This window comes from Strongylocentrotus purpuratus, unplaced genomic scaffold (genome assembly GCF_000002235.5).
Source record: "Strongylocentrotus purpuratus isolate Spur 01 unplaced genomic scaffold, Spur_5.0 spur5_scaffold_3, whole genome shotgun sequence".
Classification (NCBI taxonomy): Eukaryota; Metazoa; Echinodermata; class Echinoidea; order Camarodonta; family Strongylocentrotidae; genus Strongylocentrotus; species Strongylocentrotus purpuratus.
The window spans coordinates 11,012,268-11,024,027 of NW_022145609.1; the positions used below are offsets into that span (position 1 = coordinate 11,012,268).

An 11,760-nucleotide genomic window follows, 5' to 3' on the forward strand; every position below is an offset into this window, starting at 1 on the left:
TTGTAAGCTTGACTGTTTAAATTTAATATTCACTAGGTTTGCAAGATATGGTGAACTGATCACAATAACAATTTATTAACATGACACATTTTTAAAAGGTTTAATCTGAAATCTCTCTAAAAATCTGAAGTAGGAAATTTCTCTACTGGCTGGTTAAAATTTGTTTGATTTCATAATCTATATGGTTTGCACGAATATAATAGGAAATACTGGTATGTGAAAGAAATGGCAGCTTGCACGTTATAAAAATACATATAAGTGCAAAGTAGTTTATTTAATACTTTAGAAGATGATAATAACATTATACTTCACAAATAATGGGTAGTGTCTATTTTAGATGATAAGACACAAAAAACCAATGACCTCCGTTAGATGGTCAAAATGCTGTCTAGTGAAAAAAAGGCAATCTAAATACTTTATGATAGTTATGGAATATCAATAATGAAAAAGAAAAATACCTTAAATTTAATTCACAATTATTAGAGCATATGTTATAGAAATTGTTTCTGGCATTAATCATACAAAAATGAATGAAATCAGATGGATATAGTAGACATCGCATATACAATGTATATCATTTCATTTTAGAGAAACTTTTTTCAAATATCAGGAGAGACGTATATATGTAATTATTGTTACATGTACATAAATATACATCTAGTCTATCCTCTACATCCAACTCATTGACTAGTCATAGAAGGGGTTTCTATTTCATATTTCAACTGTAAAAAAAAACATGCAGTGATTGGTCTTTAAGCCTTTTGAAAATTTATTGCAGTGTTTTTTTCTTCTTTGAAATGAAAGGTAGCTCAATCCAAGTATATCACTGGCATATCAGTTTTTCACAATGGACATGAACTGCTTGGCAAAGGCAACAAGATTCTCTTCCACAGCAATTTAGCTGGAAGTTTCGTCAGACATCCTTCAGAGATCAATTCAGAGCAATATCAATTAATATAACTGCCATTTTCTTTTTTTAATTTGTATCCAATATTCTTTGAAGAGGGTATAGCCCCATTAGTATTTAAAATACTGTTGCATTTCATCACAAAGCAATTTTATATCAAAATCACACACCACTTGACTGGAATGATCTATGATCTAGGAACACACCCAGTATGCATGTCGACAGATCCTTGGATCTTTGCCGTGAGCTGGAAACACTTTGATTTCTTGCACTTGAGTGTGACGCAGCTGAACCTGGCAGGAACAGAGATCGTTCCACTTGGTTCGCAGGTGCTTTCATCACATCGAGGAACTTTGGAGGTGCAGTCGTAGGACAACCCATCTTCCAAAATGACATTCTGCTTGGATATATGCCATGGGGTAGGGACGCATTTATCGCCTGGAAAGGAATAAATACAAGAAACGCATATTAAAGGGATTTACTCCAGAGTTAATACTCGATTCGACCACTGATTACCTCAACATTATGTGCTTGTTAGAGCTCCTCTCTTTATTGATCACTTTGAAGGCTCGTTCGGATATGACGCAGCAAAATGTAAATGTAATACGCTCTACATATCCTATCTTATGACACAGAGTTTTGTGAATATGCGTATGACCGTCATTGCACAGGTGCCATTCATTTACAAATTTTTAAAATGAGGCAGCTTTATTGTGGCAGTTTTAATACCTCGTCATATCTGAACGAGCCTTGATACCGAAGATTGCCTTTGACATCATGAACATACCACTTATATCACTTAAATTAAATCTTTTGGGGAGATATCACCCTGTACGTTGGAAGTCTTTGAAATGTTAAGAGACCACTACTATACCACTCCCACATCATCCCCCTTCAAATGATAATAACCACCATAATGATGATAATACCAGATATTTTTATAGTGCAAATATCCAACATGCAAGGTGCTCTAATATTACCCTAGCTCAAGTTAGGCTCCTAAATTTCGTGCTCACAGCATTCAAGGAATTCCTACCAGTACCCATTTAACACCTTGGTGGAGAGTGGCAAATGTAAAATAATTAGTTGCTAAAGGAGACTGGTGCTGGGCCAGGGCTCGACCCCATGACCTTCGCATCTCTAATCAAGTGTTTATACCACTTGACTATGAGAACAAATACTTATTGACTGATGACTACATACCTCCCGTGCATTCTGGTGTGGCTACTTGGTAGGACCTGGCAAGTTGAGGTCCGTTGGAGTAGACCTTTCCATCTGGTCCAATGAATTCCATCTCTGGACTAGGATCCCCGTTGAAGTTACCACACAACCCACACTGGAGACCCTGGTAGCGCCGAGCAATCTGATAAACAAAACAATTACCAGGTTTAGTATTCTACTTATAGTTATCATTTTCTTAAAATACAATGTAGATGTATATATAGAATCTAAATGGCTTACAAATAAATACAGTTTCTGTTAACTCCTTCTCAATCGACTATTAATTGTTTCTAGTGAATTAAGTCTGTGCAATTACTAAACTTGTTTTAGGAAAAGAGACGTGAAATTCACATTTTTTTATATCAGAATAAAACGTACAAGAATTTCCACACTAGAAAGTGAGCAAAAGAGAATGGAAAAAAGGTGGTTATGGGTGGAGGGGAGGGGGACTGCATATAGGGATGGGCATTATTTCTATTTCAGTCCCAGTAATTGAACTTCCATGTGTTACACATCTTACAGAGCACATGGATTACATTTAAAAGCATATGTACATGTTTTTGTTTTGAAAAAAAACACTAATAAAATCTTTATTACAAAAAAATCAGGACGGTCTATTGTGAGAAAAAAGTCTGTATTTATTGGACAAAAGACAAAATACAGTCGTTTTGATAGCGTGGGTTCTTATCCCACTGCTGCCACCAACGTAAACTTATTATTTCTTATCTCAGGCTCTGCACAAAAAGTGTACTCTTCTTGCTTCATTTACTTTAATCACCCTTGCACTCCTTAAAAATACATCAAGGAGAAAAAATGAAGAGATGCCTTGGTGAGACTAGATCCTGTGTTGCACTGACTTTACTTGGAAAAACTCATTTTTTATCATATTGGAATATAAGTGACATCATAAATAAAGAGCCAATCAGAAATTTATAAATGGAATAGTACAACATAAACGGAAGAACCCAGGGAGAAGGATGGACCAAAAGACAGCATGGAATGGTTATCATGAGGAGTTGTGAATATAAGTGAGAACCAAACAATAGAACCATGTGAAGTGGAAATGGAATGGAAAAGGCTTGGATGAAACTTATAGGCACGGAAATGGCAATGAGAATGGTGTGCGAAGGTTGAGAGGGAAACTGAGGTTATGAGCTCAAATGTAAATGAAATGTAAATCATAGCGAATAGAAAGACAAGTGTAAGACCTCAAATGAAAATTAAAAGAATAAACACTGCAAAATATAATTGGTAATTTTTTAGTCCCAGTCCCAGTACCTGGACTCTGACAGTGGTGCCATCAAACAGGACAGCAAGCCCTTCCTTCCTGGCAATGATCAGATATGTATTCTCCATCCTGAGCAGAAGAAGGGTCTCCTTGGGTTGGGGTGGGGCGTCGGTGGATCCGTTCAGGAGGGGCTGGTAGAACCTCTCAAAGTCCTGTTCCTCATCATTCAGGGCCAGTTCTACGTACCGAGTCAGACCGCCCCAGTAGAGGTCATCGCTACGGACCTGTGTTGTGCAAGGAGAGATCGATGCAAGCAGCTAGACTAGTGTACTTTATTTATTTGTGGAAAGGACATCTCTAACTTTATGTCCCAGACTAGAATCCTGTATAAAAAGGTTTTAATAAAACCTCCTTGTTTTCTTGCTTTGAAGCAGTTTAGAGATACATGAACATATAGATTCGGATGTTTTAAATGGTATTGTCAAACCTATATTGTGTCCACCTCTATATAAAGGTGATTTTTCATTGGCAGCAACTTTTGTCTTTTCCACCAAGTAAAAACTGTCAGTTATATATCAAACCAGTCTGTTGGCTTATTAAACTGTTGTTGTCTTGATTTATTAATGTATAGATAGCTAAATATGCATAAAAGATGGCATTTTCCCACTAAGAAATAATTGCGTCTTATAAACCTGTCAACAGCATCATAAAGTGGATGCATCATAATGTAAACATCAAATAAAAGAATTTCTAAACTTGGTGTTTTGCGTTTCACGTCCACTGTTCCAACCCCAAAAATATACATGTATTTGTTAAAAAAAAAAAAAAAAGAATGACTGGGGCGATTATCTCTCAGACATTTTCCTACATCGACGTTTCACAGGAAGATCGACGTACCCTATCATAGCTATGATGACTGTGATGATGATGCTGTTGATGATGACTCTCTGATTGAGGTGTGTCGTGACTGTGGAGGTCTTCGGAATGACCAGTCAGGATCTCGTGGACAGTTCTATTTTGTTGCTCCTGCTGGGCTCCTTGAGTATCGTAAGTCACCTCTACAGGAGTATCCTCTAGGTTGGCTTCCTGGTCCGCCTTCTCTTCTTCATTCTCTAGGTATCTCCTGGTCTGTAAAATTCCAGAATTTTTTTTTTTAGGGTCTAACTTTAAAATAAAAAAGGATTATATATAGCTTAATTCATTTTTCTTTTTACAGCCATATTGTATGACATATCAGTATATTCTCTATTTCTTTCTTAAAATGTTCTTTTTCTTGGCCGTTTTTCACCTTTCAGTCAAAACAAGACTAAAGATATGTCCTGTTGTAGCAATTCAACGCACTCTTCATCATTAACCACCCAACTTTCTACAGTTTATCCAAGAACCTTGTAAGGCAAATTTAGGAAATAAAGGCTACATTTTTCTTTTGCGTAAAAGCTACCAGAAAACAAGAGGAATCCTACCATTACTCGTGAGGCTCCCAAATAAGAACCATTTCTCCAAGAGTAATGGTTGGCAACTAGATTTCATCGAGAGATTTTGGAGATTTTAATGGAAGAGAACTTCAGAATTACTTGTGCATTAGAACACTAGCCTTCAAGTATTTCCTGGGTAATGTGAGAGTGATTTATCGCAAGTGTATGCAACGTAGGACCTGCGCATATATTCTCTGAGTTTTGTGTTATAAAAATTGAGAGATGTAAAGCGTATTGGACTTTACGTCATCATAAAAAAAGCTCTGCGGTTTGCCACACCATATCTGAACAACCCTTAAAGGTAAAGACCAGTTTTGGAAACGCCTCCCTCTCAAAAAATGAAATGGAAGCTCTTATTACCAATCATGTGACAGAATATGTTTTGACTAATAGGTGATGATACAAATTTTGCTGAGGAACCGCCTAATAATTGATATATTTGGTTAATTACTATATCTATTTGGACCTGACAGATATCGCGCACAGGTCGCTTAGTCACATAAACATTTTTCTATGTATGGTGCTTGTAACTTTACCAAGACTGGGCCAAATTTCTTATCATTTTGAGGATTCCAGAACCTTGCAGTACACATATGCTAGATGATCAACCTTTTCTGATGGATGCCACAACGTTTCTTTCACAATGCAATCGCATGACCATCTTTAAAAAAGTTTACTCCTTCTTTGATCTATAATAAATCAGAAGCAATCGAACTAATTCCTCTTACCACATCAATCACTTGGGGGCGTGGTGCTTGGACCCGCAGATCCCTGCCTTGTTCCAAAACTTCTGTCACATTCGTTCCATCGTCATAAAAGACCAGTTGGGATCGTTTGGGAAGCGTAACAATCTCACCGTTGATCACTATACTCATGATGCTGGACTGCTCATAGGGAGTCAGCTCCAGCTTGTTAGCCCCAGCAAAGACTGAGATTGCCTGAAAAAAATGTACATGTATGTAAGTTATGCTTTTTGCCTGATTTAATTCATGTTGGCACAATTTGTTTTTTCATAGATAATAAACATACTTTTATCATCCTTTTAACTCTCAATCTTCCTTATATTTCTCTCTCAGTACCTCATTCTCACCCACCTCCTCTTCTCTACCTTTCTGTCTCTACTTTAATTCCTGTATATCTTTTTCATCATCGAATGTTAAATATTATCTTTTGAAATCTCACTATCTTGCTAGAAATCTCACTATCTTGCTAGATATTTCTTTCTTTTTATCAAACTAAATGTCATTGTGTGTATCTGTTTTTCTTTATCTCTCAATTTTCAACATTTTTCCATGTATCAATCATGTCTATATGAGCCATAGGTGTATGTGTAATTCTCTTTACATTTTTCTATTTTCTACCTCTAATTTTATCACTTCCAGTTTTACTCATATCTATGTTACATGTATGACAAGGCATGGTGGCTCAGTGGTTAGAGCGCCCGCCTCATGCACCGGAGGTCGTGGGTTCGAACCCTGGCCGAGTCATACTAAAGACTTATAACAATGGGACCTTCTGCCTGCTAGCTAGGCGCTTAGCATATTAGATTGGAGAAGGGTAGTAATAACATATTATGTTATGCAGGGCCCGCTGGAAGAGCAGTTTCATAACTGAAGTGGCTACCCTGGGTAAATAAAACGTTGTTATTATTATTATTATGTGCGCGTGTTTGTGTTTCTTGTATCATTCTCTCTCTCTCTCTCTCTGTCGTTCTGTCTGTATTTCCATTCCCCTCTCTTACCTTCTTATCACCATGAAGCTTCCTGGTCAGTACAGTGAATCTCTGATGTTCAGAGCAATCCTTAGCCACCACATGTTCGCATTCAGACCAGACGTAGGGGTAGCTAACATTGTCAAACGTGGTGATCTGACCATCACTTGATAGCGTACATTTGGCTGAATAGAAAATGAAGTATTGTAATAACTTTATCAATGTTTCTTAAAGTTTATGAAAATAGCTGTATTCAACATTCATATTTCTATAACAAGTAATCTGAAGAAAAACACAAAGAAGAGTCTGTTTTCAGAAATGAGGGGAGAATACTAGCTAGTATACTGATATGATCTATACTTTGAATGTTAGGCTTCCTGTGAGTAATTTCGATTTGTGAGGAAGTTTTGGCTTGCTCCCATTGTTTCCAGTTGGTTTCTTGCTGGTTACAAGACTCTTTTTGACTTGTTTTTAATCACAACATTGAACAAGCCATCTCTATTTACTGGGTTAAAGCAACAAATTCTCACAAAACGATCTATGTACGTCTTTACAGTAACAAAGAAACAAAATATATATGTGACCTTTCATGCTTCTTTCTCTGTACACGAAGACACAAAAGAATGTTCTAGGTAATACTACCATTATTGAAAACTATGCTACAAAAAGCGTTTAAGTAATCTGTATTTTACTGATAGTACAAATAATTTGAGATTAAACCACTTTGTTTCCTCCAAATAAACTGAACACAGACCAGCAATACATTTTTAACCCAATATATACTTAAAAGCCTGTTATAACAAATTGGAGTCGTGGCTTTGAAGAAGGCAAATCCTTAAACTTGGCATCACTGTAATTTGGAAGACAACTTGAAGTGAGAGAGTTTAAATGATCTTACGAGAGTAAGGCTGTTTCATCGCGGTGCTCATGAATGCTTCAAGGTAGGTTTTTCTTAAGGTATACGGCGTGACCTTGAAAGGCAGGTTGACATTGTTGAATCTCACCAGGTCATGAGGCTCAGACATGGTGAGGTTGACCTTGTCCAGGGAGTCATCAAGGATAGCTGACAGCAAGATCTATATGTTTATCAAATGAGATGAATAGAAGTGATATAGATTTAACTAACAAATTATGTAGAGGAGAATGTTTTTTTCAGAAGACATAATAATCTAGCGGCGATAAAATGTCAGTCTGATGATGCCTGCAGCAACGAGTAGGCGAAATTCTCACAGGTAATACAAACTTTTTGATCGTAACACTATGAAAATTCAATCTATGGAATTACTGCCAATCAGATGAACCTTTTCAATGACATTAGGATTAGATGTTAGGCACTATAGACATTGTTGAATAGCACCATGTCATGGGCTTGACATGGTTAGCTCGACCCTGTTTAGGGAAGTTTTTCTAGATAGATTCAAAACATACATAAAATTAACATCAAATATCAATTCATTGAATTCTGAGGTCATGATTATTTGTACTGAGACCCCTTTGAAATGCCTGTTGAATGTAAATGATTTCATGATGTGAATAAGACATATACCTGTCCATGTATAGATCTGTACCATCAGAAGATTAGTTGAACCGAGACCCCTTTGAAATGCCTGTTGAATGTAAATGATTTCATGATGTGAATAAGACATATACCTGTCCATGTAGATCTGTACCGTCAGAAGTCTCTGTCTCAGCCTTGTTCCACATGGCATGCTTCAAGTTCTCAACGGCATTAGATATACCTGTCTGCACAGAATAAGGTAGCTACAAAATAAGAAGAAGAAAAAATATATAGATTAATATTACTTGTAGTAAATACTGTTGTATAGACAAAGGTCAGTTCCATTTTGATCATCACATGTGTGGTTTTCTCCAATGATCATCTACATTATTGTGTTACAAGGCCCTTGCATGTATATCAAGCATCAATTTTACAGACATAGAGACAAGTATTTTGAACAATTTACATCTTCTTAAATTTAGGTACCACTTTTTAGTATAACCCAAACACAAATTATGCGATACAGTATAAGAGAAATATTAACCCATCGACTACTGAAATATCTTATTCCCATAGATTTCATACATGGGCCACCAGGGGGGTGTTTCACAAAGATCCTAAGTTGAACTTATCTCTAAGTTGGACTTAAAAATTATGGAAAGCCATTAGCAAAGTTATTTTGAAAGGCATTAATTGTTTATTCAAATCATTCATATTGTCTATCATCAAGGAGATTTCATGTTCTGGATGTGGAATTCACAAAAAGTCTAAAATACTTGAATTTCTGCTTTTGAATATATTTCATTTTAAGACTCCAATGGCTGTCCATAATTTTTAAGTCCAACTTAGAGTTAAGTTCTACTTAGGATCTTTGTGAAACACCCCCTGGTCCCCATAGTCATTAGGTTAACTAAACTACTGAATGACAATTCTTCAATCACATTATGGTAGATTGTAACACTGCCAATTTGATGGCAGAACATTCAGTAGACTCCTACAAGAACTTACATGCTGATGACTAAAGCTGAGATGCATGGCTCTAAGCTGTTTTTTATCATGTAGATCTCTTTGCTGGCTCCTACTCCTTTCAAACAGAGCCTATATTAACAGAAATAATAATAATAATAATATAAATACATTCATAGAGCGCAGAAACTATCCAACATTAAGTATATATTCTACTGCGCTACAAGAGCTCCTGATATGCTTAGATTTACGGTTAATTGAAAAGATGTGCTTTCAGGGTCGATTTAAACATATTCACAGATGGTGAATATAGCGCAGCAAACAAATGATTCTTAGCAGTAAGCCCTACGTGAAAAAGTTAAATTGTTGTTTTGATTTGTGTCTTTTATAATGTTCAGTAACAAAAATGTTTTTTATACTTTTTATCATAAAAAATGAGTCAACCTTTATATAAGGATTATATGTTTCATTTCAGGTTGCAGCCTATTCAGTTTATTTTTATGTCCTTGTCTAACATGTTCTTAAGTTTTATTTTATGTTATATATCTGATTGTTGTATGTAATGTTGGCTTTTTGACTGAATGAAATTGAATTAAAAATTAATTAAAATATTACAAAATCGAGACAGAAATAGCGAAGAAAAACTCTGAGTCTTATACGTGAGGGTATAGAGGGGGTTTGGCTATTGATGGCCGAGGCACTAATGTCGGGGAGGGGGGGGGGGGGTCACCAATCTTACTTAAGAGGAATCCTTGAGAACAAGGCCGTCAAATGTGAGGGGATGATTTGGGTAAAATTAGACATATATGAATTGATAAAAACATGAATGAGATATAATTAGAAGTGATGTAGATTTAACTAACAAATTATGTAGAGGAGAATGTTTCATCCAGACTGTGTACATTCATGATGCTCATCACTGTGGGGTTTTGTCTTGTGCAGTCGGCTAATTAGCTGGTATATGAGTAGCTATACCACTGATAATGACTATAACTCCTTCTTCTCCTTTCATAGAGTAGTGAGTTAGATACATTCTCACCTTGAACTGGACTTGTTTGTCCGACGAGCAGCTTCTTCCCCAGCCCATCTTCAGAGAAAACTGAGCCTGAGGTCCGATCTCAGCTACGGGCCCATGTCCATGGCCGTGGAGGATTGGTAGAGGATGATCATGAGAGTCATTGGACGATGGGTGGAGATGATGATAGTCATCATGCTCGTCACTATGGCTGTGGTGATGGTGGCCTCCTGCAAGGAGACGATGAGCTTGATGATAAGACGTATTGGTTGCTGGATGGAGATGCTCATCGTGGTGTTCGTCACTATGGCTATGGTGGTGAAGGTGTTGATCGTTCAGCTCCCCGACATGGTGGTATTCGTCGCTATGGCTGTGATGATGGTCATGGTGGTCTCCGGAAAGGAGACGATGAGCTTGATGATCTGACGTATTGGTTGCCGGATGGAGATGCTCGTCGTGGTGTTCGTCGCTATGGCTGTGGTGGTGTAGGTGACCCTCCTGGAGGTTTCCAAGGACATGTACATCATGGTGCTCATCACTGTGGCTATGGTGGTGGTGGTGATACAGAGCCTCTGGGGTGGTGTCATTGGTATTGGGTTGGGATATCCCACTCCTGACGCCATGGTGGAAGGTATCGTGGTCATCATGACCATGAGAGTCATGATGATAGAGTGACACTGGAACTTTGGTTGGGGTCTCAGACTTGAAAGATGGAAGATCAGCTTCAAATTGCATGCAGAATACCTGTAGCAATAATAATAGAAAGAAAAAAACAACATAACAAAGTGTAAAAAAAGAACTTTCTAGCTCATCAGAAGCCAGTGAGTATTCATGCCCACTAAACTCTGCAAAATAATGTTAAAGGAACATCTATATCATAACTAACATTTCAACTCTTATTTGGTACATTTCATTTAAGAAACATGGACATAATGTATACCTGATGAATAATCAAGACTGCAAGGACTTTTGAAAATCAATGACCATGTCAATCCTGAATACAGAAACTAAAATGATGTTGGTACACTCGGAGCTTTGCTACAATGCAATTTAAACATATCTCAATCCATATCTATAATTTATATGAGTCATCATGCTTATATAAGAACAGGGTAAATTTGATTAAGAGAGGGGGAATTTTGTTTTCAGCATTACTGAATACGAACCTGCTTTTGGTCTTCATGATGATGGTGATCATAGTGATCATGGTAATGAGAGCTAAAAGACAATGGTGCCTCGGGGTCCTGTAGGTCTGTTGGAAGCTGGACAGCCGGGAAGACTTGCATGTTGACTGCCTTGTGGCTACGACCCTGAAGGTCAGCATTGACCTTGACCATAACTGTGCGGTCATCACTGGAGTTGTGACCTTTAGCTGTGATCTACAGAGCGAGGAACATCCAAAAGATATATGATACTTTTAATCTTATTGTACCTTGCATCCTCTATGAAAGACGCTGTTTAAATTAAATTATCATTATTCTTCTTTCCATCTTTGTCTTTACTCTATTTATTCATTGTATTTTGAAATGCTTCATACAAATGATAATGACACAAGTAGGTAATTTATTAACACAAACATTTTATATGAATTACCGTTTGTTATTTTCTACATATTTAATCTAATTTGAAGTTAGTGCATGAATACAAACTTGTTAAACTATTATATTGTTTCTATATATCTTTACAAATCATTTTTTCCACATTTGTATAATTATTATGCCTATATATAGTAAACAAAA

At 36.8% G+C, this 11,760-nt stretch overlaps 1 protein-coding gene across 2 annotated transcripts in view; it reads right to left on the reverse strand.

Annotated features, from left to right (window-relative positions):
- The window catches only part of LOC583660, a 38,308-nt gene continuing 26,548 nt past the window's right edge, over positions 1-11,760 (reverse strand). For both annotated transcript variants that reach the window (XM_030995978.1, XM_030995977.1), the window contains exons 21-31: positions 11,188-11,400; positions 10,046-10,765; positions 9,049-9,138; positions 8,193-8,303; positions 7,441-7,618; positions 6,573-6,727; positions 5,560-5,769; positions 4,254-4,484; positions 3,407-3,640; positions 2,111-2,270; positions 1-1,345 (exon numbers count right to left, since the gene is read on the reverse strand). In XM_030995978.1, the coding sequence (XP_030851838.1) occupies positions 1,095-1,345; positions 2,111-2,270; positions 3,407-3,640; positions 4,254-4,484; positions 5,560-5,769; positions 6,573-6,727; positions 7,441-7,618; positions 8,193-8,303; positions 9,049-9,138; positions 10,046-10,765; positions 11,188-11,400 (2,553 nt within the window). In that variant the 3' untranslated portion in view covers positions 1-1,094. The remainder of the gene's footprint in view (positions 1,346-2,110; positions 2,271-3,406; positions 3,641-4,253; positions 4,485-5,559; positions 5,770-6,572; positions 6,728-7,440; positions 7,619-8,192; positions 8,304-9,048; positions 9,139-10,045; positions 10,766-11,187; positions 11,401-11,760) is intronic.